We start from the raw sequence: 13,258 nt of genomic DNA on the forward strand, positions 1-13,258 counted from the left end.
TGGAAATGGCGTGGGGTAGCAAGACGCCTTCTGCACTGTCACTTCCCCTCCCTTCCCCACCTCGGCTGGCCGGCCGGCCTTTAACATGTGTATTTGTAACGGTTAACGGAGCTCGGAGATATCTTGCGGAAAGTATACCAATGATGACCAGAGCAGATGTTGAACATGTCAGAGCCGCAGTAAAACACACAAGACGTCACAAGGATAAGATGCGCGGAAGAATCGTCTTCAGGAATGCGGCGATATGACGTCCGGTTACGTCGATTGGTGATGCAGATATACAGAGTGTTTGAGAACTGCTGACGAGGAGAAGTGTTGACTTAAGAGAGAGGGGGTAGCAAGGATGAGGATTCAGAAATTTGTTGGTCCACTCTTCATTCATCTTCATGAAACAGAGCCATTTAGACGCTGATAGTTGTTGTGATAGTCAGGAAATTCCCCGCCTTTATACAAACCGGATTTTCATTACCTTATTCATAATGAGACAACACGTAAAATTATAGTTTTGCACATTTTAATCTTTTATCTTTTAGACGTGACAAAGGAACAGAATAGCAACGGGAATTGATCGAATCAAATGAACTTGAATTTATTTCCCGAACCTATTCTGTAGCCTTCACCATTCGACATACTACCTCCATCTTCAACCCTGAAGATGGAGGCAGTATTTTCCTCCGAAACGTTGGCTTCTACCGATGAGTGTACATGGCGCCAAAACCGAGTCGAATATCATAATCGGGTTCGCGCAATGTTTCTGTGTCTCACACCCTGACAATAAGCTGTCAGTATTTTACTGTCACGAGCAAGTACAACGAATGTGAGGATAAAATAAGGAAGGAATGTGAATACGGCAAATCTTTCTTCACTTTCACGGTGCCATATGAAAGGGGCTTAGCGGGAGTTACGATTACTGTGATAATTATCACGGGTGAAGAAGCCGACGAGATGGTCTCGCCGCGGGACGTCCCGTCATCGCCCGGTCTTCGTTCGTCTTGAAAGAGTCCGTCCGTCCGTTACTACTCGCCTTGGCTGAATGAATGGTCCTCCAACCCCACGTACGCGGGCAATAATGATAACTACGGCTGATTCAGTTAACTCTTCAAATTCCTGTAGAGTGGAAAATAATTCAAGTATTCGCCAAACGTGCCCTACAAAAAGAACGGAGTCTTTAAGGCAGTAATGAACGCACACTGATAGATTTTTGCTTCTTACGTTTACTTCCGTGTAAATTGAAAACTAGCCTGGTCTGAGGGGTAGGTCTTGACTTTTTAAATTCTAGGGTTGTGGGTTTGAATTCGATTCGAGGTTTGGGTGTTTGTCCTGTGTAGGTAGAGGAATTTTGCGAACGTTCTCGTAAGGGGCGGAAATAATTTGAAATAGAAAATGTAATTGACATTTTTTTGCAGATTCGCCCCCGTTTCCGAGTTCCGATGTTTTTTTTACGTTGGTGTCGGTTTTATTATTCTGATTGTCGATTTTTACAAAATTGGAAACAGTTCATTTAGAAACTCATCAATCGATTTCCTTTTTTGCAATGAAAGAAAAACTGAAATAAATTCTGCCTTTTGTAGCATTTGCAATGAGTTCTGCTTTTCGAGTTGTTTTCTGTTCGTGTGGCGGGCACTTTTTAGCCTCGTTACCGGTGCCTACTCTACTGAGTCTGAGTATAATAACTGCGCCTCAACTCACGATCACGATAATACAAGTTTATATCAACTTAAAGCAGTCGTCACTCATAAATCTGGAAAAAAAAACGTAATATACCTTTTCTGCTCCAAATAATCTCGCCCAATGTCCTTAATTGTTGTACTAGAACTTTGGATCACCCTGTATGTGTTCGATGATATTGATTTAGATTGTTATTGGTAAAGAAGCGAACAGTTTGGCCTAAATAGTTAAATTATCTGATGAACCTCAATGAAACTAATTCACTTCTGGTGTGTTTGAAATGTCACTAGATGGTCCATCATTTCCCCTACTTCGACGCCGATTGGCGCCTGCTGTACTCAGATGATGCTGCCCCATTACTCGTCACCCCATGCACACGAAATTACGTGACGAACCTAATTGGTGGAACAATTACGAAGACAAACTCCCTGCGTTGTTAATTATTACTTGTAGAAACTTGATTCATAACAGTGCATTCGAAAATTGTTGATGATGGTGAAGTTTTACGTTCTTTTTGCCAAGCTGCGTGCATGTATGTCCTATGTATTATATGGAAAGACTGAGTCTGCTGTTAGCTTCTCAAGAATTATTTTGTTCCGTCGTGTTAGTAAGTCGCTTTGACGGTGTCTCCACCCCAATATTCCGCCTCTTCTTATTTCCCCTTTTCTGAAAGCGGCGTCAATTCTCCGTTGGATATTTTCTTCGCTTTGATTTCAACTGAATGCGTTCTTGTGGGCTAGGACCCGCGGATAGTCAATATTTATGGAACAGAAGCGACACCTCGCCTGCCATTTGTCAGACGTAAACTTCGCCGTGTGAAATATACAAGGGAAATTCTTAGGATATCGAGGTCGTCGTGGCAGAATGACGCGTGTTATCAAGGTGGCTGATTTACAGAAGACAAAATTCCTACGTTTATTTTGGTTCACAAATGTTTATTATTAGTGAGGTTTTATTTTCTCACGGCTGCGAGTACAAAGGTGGCTGTCTTCTAGGTTTCTGCGCCTTGTAATCTGGTAGAAGTGTACCGACGTTTCAGGGGTCCTTGCTGCCTCCATCATCAGGGCGACCGTCTCTGAAACGTCGATAAACTTATACCAGACTTGACTATACTGTGTAATAACCCAAAAGACAGCCATCTTCGTGCATTTTGGTGTTTATACGCCGAAATATATTATTTATCTGTATCTGTGTGTAGACTTTCGTCAGCATTACGCCCTAATTGCGTGACAGTCCTTTATTTTAAGTTGTTGGACCAAGTACCGTCCGGCCGCAGTGGTAGAGCTCTCGGACACTGGGCTAGTGGGTTCGAATCTTGCTCGAGACATCGTAGTTCGTGTGTCTTCCTGCGTTGCTGCTACCTTTTTAGGTAGAGGCCTTGCGATGGGCTGGTCGCCCGTCCAAGGAGTCCTACCGAATGTTTAAATAGCTTCAGAAACTTGCCATTTGTGAGGCGGCTAAGGACCTTTAAGGGCTGTACTGGCACAGAGTTAATAAGTAAGACCAGATATTTCCGCTCTAGCTTGATGCCGTCGAGGGAGTTTTACATTAAAGTGGGTAAATTTTCGCAAAGAAACAGAGTAATACGATTCAGAAATCTTGTTCTTTTTGCTTTTCCTCCGCACAGATCTTTGTGTTGCTGTAAGCAACGGAATGCTGGTCCCCACCCCATACTTTTAATTAATTCCGTGGGACTTACCTGCGTGTGCTTTGCATACGCGTTGAGCAATTACCAGCCCAATCGGCTGATGGTCCCGTTGTACGTTCGTACTACATTACCATGAACTGGCTGAAGCCGGAGAGCTCTCGAGGACGGTCCTTGTAGCTTACTCCAACTCATTATCTTTCTCGTTAGCTTCGTTGTCTGGAACGAACGCCATCGTGAATTCGCTTACCAGAATGACCGGCGTTGCATTATGAGAAATCACGGAGCACTGGCTTAAGTGTCTTGATGGAAATAAATTGTTTTGGTAAGTTTTAAGGAGACGTGTTGTCTGTGTAATATTTATGGGCCACTCATGTTATGCAAAGAAGACGAATTTTTTTAATTTGGAAAGTTGTAAAATGCTTCATTTACATTCGACCGAGCGTGGCAACGTAGTGTTTAACACACCTGCTACTTATTTTAGAGGTTCCGGCTTCGTATCTTGGCTCGTAGACTGACTATTCTAGTTTAAATCTTTCGTAGTTATTCTCAGTCAGTGCTGTCGTTTACAGTTAAAAAATCAAAATTGTCCGTTTACTTGACGTTATATGATTTATACAACTGATTAAGCGCTTTTGAATAACCATTAAGTTTTGCCAGTTGCACGGTGTCCAGATGGTAATATGACAAGACGTCGTCGTCAAGAACATTTTGTGTTCAGCTGAAAAAGCGTCCTTTTTTTAAGCATCCCAAATGAGAGACGTATTTGTGTTGCAAGTGGAGTCGAGCAGACGATGGCTCCAAACGGCCCTCAGTTTGTTAGTTAATATCTTGGTACGGAATCTGCAGATATCCTTCGTCACTTGGCTTCCCGCACGCACGTAGTCGTGCCTGCCTTCGCAGAGTGCTCTAAGCCCCGCGGTAAACAACGGACTAAACGTTGCACTCCCTCACTCACTCATACTTACAGTTAGTTCATTATTGAGAATTGGATCCCGCGAATGGAGAGCACCCGACTGACTTCGACTGTTTGTTCTAGGATCAGCGAGATGCCTCACAGTCCCGTGGGAACTCTGCCTGCTCTGTCGTATCCTGAATAAACTCTTGTGACGTCATCCTACTCAGTTGTGAAAAAGAAAATTCTTTTCCAAGATTTTTCGCCGTAAATTACTGTGTCGCCTGCTGTTGCGAAATCCCCCCCACCTTGTTTCTTTAATATCCATTTTAATATTATCCTCCGAACTCTTTCCTTCGGGTTTTTCAAATGGAATTTTTGTCTGAGTTTCTCATCTTCGTGTGTCTTACGTCCATTTGGCCCCATTTTATTTGTGCGTGGATATGTAAAGCTGCTCACACGTGTGTTTAATTTGTAAAGACGGATGATTAGATTCGTGGATCTGCCCTTTTAACGAAATATTTAAAGAATTATTGTAGAACTTCGTTATTGTTGTGTCTTTGAAGATGACTGCCTTCTGGGTCCCCGGGCTTTGTAGCCTGGTGAAAGAAAACCAACGTTTCGGAGGCCGTACAGTCCCGGAGAACCGTATCGTTTAATCAATGGTGCTTATTGCCTCCATCTTCTTCAGAGACACAAAAACAATACACTGACGCTTTGCGCCACTGCGATGGAACACAGCGTCAATTATATGTCAGATAATGGGGAATTTTCGATAACGGTGATTCTGAAATAAAACTTCAGTGGCCTATTTTAATGCGTTGTCTCGGCGTTTTCCTGGGGAGACTGAGGAAATGTCGAAAATTTTCTGGCTCCAGGCCAAGAACATATAACCTGGAGCCTCCAGAATACGAAGCAGATACCAACATCTTCGAACTTTTCGTCCCTAAGGTTACACGTTACAACAGTACGGGCCTATATCAGTCTGGGAGTAAAATGGCGACGTTTTTGCTCGATGTTTGGTCCACAGAATCTTTGACCACTGTTCAGCCGTGCTTTCGACGCGAAATTTCAGTCAGGGTAGACGGGCTACGGGCCGAGATTTGAACCTGGGACATCCCGAATACGAGGTAACGTGTTCATTACTATGCCTCGACGTTCGATGAGGAAGTTCAGAAACAGAATTTCAATGTGTTGAGTGTATTTAAATGTGAAAAAATGATTTGGTGGGCCCAGTTATGAAGAATCGTGTGTTTCGTGTTGCAGATTATAGGGGCAACACCGGAAGCAGACAACAGCAGAGGCCCAACACTTGGCAGGATTCCGGTTACTCTTATAACTCCGGTTACAACTCCGGTCGGTGAGTACACCTCTGTGGTTTGGTATGCGCACTTCATACGTACATACTCCCTGTGAACTATCTGCTGTTTTTATTGTTACCAGAGTAACGTAATAATTAGCCTCGCGAAGGTAATTTACGTGAGCCCAGTTTCTCCTAACTGTGTCTAAAGATCAGTCGCAGCTTATTCGGTCAAATGACCGCAGGATTGGGGCACCGGAGTTCAATTCCCGGCTGAAGCAAGGATGATTCTCTTTGTACCACCTTCTGCGGGGCCCTCTCACCCTCCACTGCAATGCGTACTGGGGATATATTGGCCGGAGCGTGAAGCCGACCAGTAAACGTCATCCAACGCCGACATTGAAACGCGTGAACGTCAATCTCCACGTCCCCATACGCCCTCGATCTGGTATTAAATACGATAGCTCGTCTTTGGTGCAAACCTTCAGTGTCGAATCCGTCTTTACGACGCACTCATTCGGCACAAATGGATTACAACTGAACTGCACTCGCAGAATGCCACTGACCTTGAGTTATAGTACGACCAGGTCTCAGGAGTGTTGCCAATCAAACAACTAAAACATCCCAGTGTTACCTTTATTCGTTGAATTTCTCTCGTGTGTTCTTAACATTAACGAAGAAACTTTTGTCAGCTACGCCCTGAACTCCATGTTTTTGTATGTTGTGTTGTTGGGATGTGAATATTATTTTACAAGGACTCCCCCCCCCCTTATTGTTTATATTTTACGTGTCAAATAACTTCCCGGTTGTATTAAGTACATTTGCCGGTCTTCAGGCGCACCGGGTAGCGTTGTATCAAAAATCTGGGCAGAGGGTTTATAGCGTCATTGTATTTTCATGGGCGGTAGACCCATAAATGTAAACAGCTAGACTGGTGTTGTTTTTTACTGTCGGATCTGCATAGACATTATTTTGACGATGAAAAGTGTAGACTGCACAGAATATGTTTTGGAACTTCGTGTCCCGTATGCACACGCGTAGCAGGCAGCCTACTGTAGGAGACAGAAACATGATTGATGGGATGTTTTGTTGGCGAACTCTTGGGGGGAGGGGGTTCAAAACTCACGTATCCTGCTTGAATGAAATGATCCATCAAATTTAAAACAACGGTCAAGTCAACGAGAAGTGTGCCTGATGCAATGGAGTGTTGACGTGCGTGTGTATTGTAAAGCTGACCGACATGGTTGTCGTTCGTTATGGCAGTAGCAGCCTAATGCTGGCCGCTGACATGCCCACCAACCACTTTGTCAGTGCAGCCAACTGCTGACACTGTCGCCGCTCGTAAGATACGCAGATCCGTGCCTGAGTACACACACGCGTTCTTTGCAAATTCCGAAATATTATTTTACTTTGACAAATCTTGTTTCCAGTTGCACAAATCACGTGGTCTTCATATCCTGTTCATGTAATTTAAATCAATATCATTAATTGTGATCGTTTACTGGACTTGTGTCCATGGGGTTACAGGATCGAGTTCTGATGAAGTTAAAACTTTCCTTTCATGCAGCCGCCATGTTGTTATTTTACATTACACAAACAATTAATTTACCGAAAGCTTGTCTTTTCGAAAATTTACAACCACAAGTGGCGGCAATGTTGATCCCACCTTCCACATTTTTTATGTGCATGCTACATGCCCCGACCATCGGCTATCATCTGGACTGGTTTCGTCTGGCTCAGGAGAACGGTTGAATATGATAATGAACCATCTGATGCACGAACCAAGAGACTTACCTTCTCAGTAATAAGTGTTCTGTATGGATTTATTTACTTATAATGCATCTTTCGAGATCCGTAGACGCGTAGAGCCTGCATCCATTTGAAGCCGTAAATCTTTTTCAGAAACACGTAAAACGCGATCTCACAGAGAAATATATTATTGAATTTGTTTGCCTCGTACGTATATGTAAAATACAGATGTGAAATTACATTTGAAAATAAACCCAAATTGCCGTCAGTAGAAGTAATTAAACAAATATAATTTTGCTGTGTTTACATTTGAACCGCTGTTGTAATTTTCCCTAGCGATTCGTAGTCTTCCAATCAATTTCAACTAGCTTGCCATTTTAATGGAAGTAAGAACATGGTATAAATAGCCTTACCCCATGCAATGTGTGCGCTCTCCCCCTCCTCGGCAAACGCGCGATGAGTTAGTCTATATTGTATTGTTATCGCAGTCAGGTAGTAACATGGAAATGGAATTTGCTTAATTTGCATCAAATGGCCGGGGAATTGATGCTCTGTTTAGATAGGTAGCTGCAATACCAGACGAGTCGCAGGGTAAATTGAATTGTGCGATGCGGGTAACATCGGTGGCCACGCGGCAAAGCGGAGGGTAGCGAGCTAGAACGAGCTGCCTGCTTGTGCCCAATCTAATTTCGCTTGTTTGCTGTAACTAACTGTATTTTGCTGCCAGTCCGATACATCAGGTTCGTGCTCGCCGCTTGTCTATTGGAAGCTGTTATGTGTCCCCCCCCCCCCCCCACCATCCCCGTGTGTCCACGTTTCGCTGTTTGTGCGGTTGAAATTATTCTCGAATTTGTTTGCATTTCTGTTTATTAACACTATCGATTTATCTCGTGAAAGCCCTAGGTCATTTTGAAAGATAAATTTGCTTTCAATGTAGTTCCCACTTCACGCTGTAATTTAGATGTTTCAATACAAATTACGAACCGGTTTTATCTGTTTATAAATAATTAGACCGGAAAATGAAACTCTTTAAAACTTGTATTCGAGTAAAATTGTGTTTCCTTGCCCATTCACTGCCTCATCATCATCATCATCATCAGTGGTGCATCTGCATCGTTCGCGACCTTATATGTCTATGTTATGTTGCAAAATAATTCAGTCCCTGGAGATGATTGTCTTCTGGGTTGTTGTGCCGTGTAGTGTGGTAGAAGTTTACCGAAGTTTCGGGGGTCCTTGCTGCCTCCATCATCAGGGCGATGGACTTCACGGCTCTACAACGCAGAAATGGCCATCTTCGGACCCACCGCCGTGAAATCCTGAAATCCTACAGTTCGGTCCCTCATTATGACTCACGCCACGTCGTATTTAAGATTTGGTGTTTTGTTTTCCTTTGACAGGCCCGGATTCGTGCAGGGGCGATCACACAACTATGGGGCATTCCCTGATGACCACCAGAACAGACGCGTAAGTAAAAACGAGCATTTCTCTACCAGCAGGCCGTGGATGAAGCAGAAATTCGCTGTTTTCGTATTTAAATTTCGCTTTCTTCCAGGATTGATGTTAGGTAGCCGCTTTATACACCAGGCATTTTTCGTTCCCCGTCTTAAGAATTGCGTCTGTGTAATTCATAATGCACGTTTTTGTCTTATTGTCGTATTTTGTGCTCAGAAGTGAGGGGCAGTAATCTAGTGTAATATTTCTTCTTATTCTTGAAGTTCCATTAGATCTATTTCAGGTAGAAGTCCTGTCCATATTTAAAAAAATATGTTTATCTAACAACTTTAATATTATCTTCTTATCTACGCCGTTATCTCTGCCATGCATGCTCCATCCCGTTTATCTTATCTTTGTTTCCTGGTCTCCTCCTTTCCGATCTTCTGCTTCATCTCCATCCGTCGTTTGTGAGCCTGAGTGTTTTGGGGGAATGTGAAGGCGAGAAGGTTGCCTGTACTGTTGTTGTTTTGCGTAGGGTGGCTACCATGGTAGGGGCGGAAGGAGCGGCGGAGGTGGCGGTCGCTATAACGCCCGTCGCTAAGGACGGACGGACAGACGTTTTAGCTGCGCAAGACTTTTGCTTTCGTATCTTTGTTACAGCGTAAACTGTAGTGTATTTGTACTGTCTACACAGAAGATCGATGCAGAAGAAATTGTGTATATTCTACAATTGATGTGCCCTCTTACGGCTTGTTGACAGATTTTTCAAAGCCTGTCTTTATTTCTTGTACAAAAATAAAAATGTTTTTGTATTATTTTAGTCCTGATTTGTTTCAGTTTCGTCTGAATCATTTGGTGTTATTCTTGTGTAAAAAAAGTTATTTTTCAGTATTTTTTCGACGTCGTTGCAATTTTACGTTGAACCTGTGGTTGTAGCAGAATTATGAGCAAAATTATTAGAACCATCGTCGAATCAGTGACGCTGAGACTCGAACCCCTGTCACTTCAGTGTCTTCCTCGTCGCCGTCCTGTTGTAAGAAGTTTTCGGAATATTCCTGACTTCAAAACAACATGGAGCATTAATTTAATTCCACAGACGTCGTAAACCGAACATAATTTGTGCCAGCGACGGTCCTAATTTAGTCGCGGACCTCGGGTTTTTGGATGTGATTAAGATTTTTCAGTAACATTGTGAGATTTCAGGACCTCACGGCGGGGTGTTTGAAGATGACTGTCTTCTGGGTTGTTGCGTCATTCTCGTATAAATTGTCTGACCTTTCTAGAGGTGCTTATCGCCCTGATGATGGAGGCAGCAAGGACAGAACAGACGACAGTAGTCTTCAACACGATATTGTTCGTTACTCCTTTGCTTTTCAAATGTAGTGTGTTGTGTGCAGGTGAGGAAGTAAGATCTTACTTGTACCCTGCCGTCACAAAGTTTAATTTAAATTATAAAATAATTTCGAAACTAGAGGTTTTGTTCGTAAATGTCTGAACCGTGGACTGTGTCACGTTGCGTTACGATTCAAAGGCTCAGACTAATGGCTCGTTGCTGTATTTTTAATTAAGTGGGATCTGTAATCTTAAGCAAATATTTGAGGTGGATAAAGAATCCACAGCCGACCGCTAAGACACAGGACCACCTCCTCGCCAAGATACGAGGTTACGTAACACGCTAATCTAATTAAGAATACGGTTTCCCTGGGTTCATGTTTCTGATACATTAAACTCATTATAAACAGCGGTCGTCTTGGTGACGCCATTAAAATGAAATGCCACTCTAAAGGACCAAGTGTTAATAAATGCTACGTTAGTCTATGTCAAAGTTTTCGAAAAAAAAAAAAATTCTCCAGTTGGACCCGAGGGCCAATGATCCTCTCATGGCAACTTTTTTTTTTATAAAACTTAATTGTATGCAGCGATCGGTTTTAGAGGAATCTGGCAGAGTTTTTTTTAAAGAGATGGAACATGCAAGAAGTTGCACTTTCTGAAAAGATCGCATACAGATGGGAGTTGATGATGTGAAATGAGAATTTGCGGACTGTGTTAAACTTGCTAACTATTATAACGTATTTATTCGCCTCGTTTGATGTCAAGTGTTAACGGTGTTCCGCCAGACAGACGGCGTGTGAACGGAAATATTCCGTCTTCTTTAGAGCGACGAAAGATTTGCTTTTTAGGCTTATTTCGTGAGATCTTGATCGCGTGGGGAAAAGTTAAGGTTAGGGACCACAGTTGTAGATCCCCTGGTAGTGAACTTCAGAACACACAGACAGATGATTCGGTACAATCGGTGCAGTCTGAGGTGGTCCTGATGCGAATTAGGCATGCAAAATGTGACCCCAGCAGGGATTCTGGGGACGGGAACCACTCAGCTGTGTGGACCTACCACATTTTAGATTTGTTTTACAGGTTCCTCACTTATGGAGAAGACGAGACATTTATACAAAACGTCTGCTTGGAATCTCAGAACATTCTTGGGGGACGTTTCCGCATTGTGTAAATGCAAGGCTGAACCCATATATAAGCCTAGGCCTATAGGCCTGTATATTCCAAATGGGAAATTAAACTTAGTTTTGCATATTAAATTGCTCCGTTTGCCATTGGGATTTACGTCTTTCCGTATAGTGTACTGTAGACTCTGGATTATCCCGAATAATTGCAAAAAATGTAACAAATGCGTAATTTTATTTACAGATATTACGCTACTTAAATGTTTTCTAATAACGAAGGATTTTATGTAAAATAGAATGCAGTGCATGCCAACTGTTTTGTAAAAAATATTGCAACGTTATATTGTCGTAAACATCAGGTTTTAGCATCAATTGGTTGATAGTAATACGTTGAAAAATTTCATTGTTGTGTTTATTGCTTTTTTAAACTTTCGTTTAAAACAGATTTTCTAAATTAATTTTTGCTTTTCCTTTAAACCACGTAGTCCCTGGTTAATCGGGAGTCCAGTGTACATTAAATAAATGTCATTCTGTCCTGTTATAACTTTGTTCAATGTTTTCAGCCCCCACTACATCATTGTGACATTGTACCACTGAAGATAGTTTCTGGTGTCGCCTTTGAACACGTTTGGAGTGTTCAACAATGAACACATCACAGTAACTGGACAAAACTTAGATTTACTCATTGTTCGGGGGCTGATTCGTGTTTCGTAGAGTCTAGAGAATTTCTTGACTAAGACAAAACTTTCCCAAGAATACTCAGTCCCATTGAAAAAGTAGTCTATAACAATAAAGTGGACTAAAATGTAGTTGCGACATGCAGAATACTAAAAAGATTCCAGTTATAACGCGTTATCTAAGAAACTTGACGTAAATAACAGAAAATTTTGCGCGGTTGAATCGCTTTTGATTTTCCGACTCCTATTAACCAGGAGGCTTTTAAATTTTCCCCCAATTTTACTTGTTTGTGAGGTGCCTGTAAGCCCATTCTGCGTGATGTATTTCATTTGACTCTCTTCCACCCTCTCCTCGTCGCATCGAATCTGTTAATACCGTAATAATACCCGGTGCAGGTTTGCCCAAGGTTTAACTTGCACGAACTGTATTTGCTTCAGCTTTGTTTTAACGAGTAGAATTATTGCAGGCTTAGGCCTGGGTAGCTTTTAGCTTGTCTTCCCTTTCTCACCACCGGGGGGAGCTAGCAGTGTTTTACAGATGAACGAGCCAGTGTTATTTGCTTCGCTGGTCAGTATGAACCTCTTACATGGGAAGGGGCGCCTCCCCCTTCGCTCCGCTGTGAGCCCCAAGACCCCGTCTCACACTGCAGAGGGGCCACTAAACAATAGACTGGGTGGGGTGAGTCCACTTGACGATTACTCATGTGTGGTCCCTCGCGTCACTGACTGTCAAACAAGGCCGGGCGGGAACATCGCGAGTGACATTTGATTACGGTCATATGATTACTGCCTAGTTTTATTCGCATTAATCTCTACACGCAGGCGACGATTTCATTATAGCGTCTTACAAAAGGTCTACCTGCATATGGCTTTGTGCAAATCCGAGACACTTATTTCACATGAAGGAGTTTCCGAAGGAAAATTGTGTAAAAATGTTTTTAGTTCCACATGTGGAACTGATCGCGCCAATTCTTTAAGCAACTTTATATTTTAAGGTTGTAAGCAAAGTTTAATCAACATTTTTACAGATTACAGTTTTTAGCGTTTACATTGTTCAGAGACTTATTAGAAATCATTCTTATTTAATTCGACTTGAAATTTGTCTGACCTCTGCAGGTAATACGTGGTTCTTAAATTACCTACTGAATTAGACTTAACACAGCGAAATGAAGTTTTTAGAGTAGTTAAGAAATTCATTAAGTATTTAGGTCTTTCGGATGTTGCTTCGTGTAGTCTAGTAGAAGTCTACCGACGTTTCAGAGATGATGGAGACAGCCATATCTACACTCAAATCTCACCTATGCGTTTGCCTGGTGGTCACTAACCAAGAGGCTCGTGTGTTTCCTCAGCTCCTCCAGGCAAGATCGTCTCTGGGCCAATCGGCATGTGACGTGCCCTTCGCACTTGTACACGAGAAAAACAACGAACTGCAATAAC

At 42.5% G+C, this 13,258-nt stretch overlaps 1 protein-coding gene across 2 annotated transcripts in view; it reads left to right on the top strand.

Moving 5' to 3' along the window:
* The window catches only part of Rat1 (5'-3' exoribonuclease 2 Rat1), a 51,548-nt gene extending 42,037 nt beyond the window's left edge, over positions 1–9,511 (top strand). For both annotated transcript variants that reach the window (XM_022062225.2, XM_022062235.2), the window contains exons 19-21: positions 5,475–5,568; positions 8,655–8,721; positions 9,227–9,511. In XM_022062225.2, coding sequence (XP_021917917.2) covers positions 5,475–5,568; positions 8,655–8,721; positions 9,227–9,292 — 227 coding nt within the window. In that variant the 3' untranslated portion in view covers positions 9,293–9,511. The remainder of the gene's footprint in view (positions 1–5,474; positions 5,569–8,654; positions 8,722–9,226) is intronic.
* Positions 9,512–13,258: the final 3,747 nt, after the last annotated feature.

This window comes from Zootermopsis nevadensis, unplaced genomic scaffold, assembly GCF_977971745.1.
Source record: "Zootermopsis nevadensis isolate Lab colony 2312 unplaced genomic scaffold, Znev_1.0 Znev_ptg000007l, whole genome shotgun sequence".
Classification (NCBI taxonomy): domain Eukaryota; kingdom Metazoa; phylum Arthropoda; class Insecta; order Blattodea; family Termopsidae; genus Zootermopsis; species Zootermopsis nevadensis.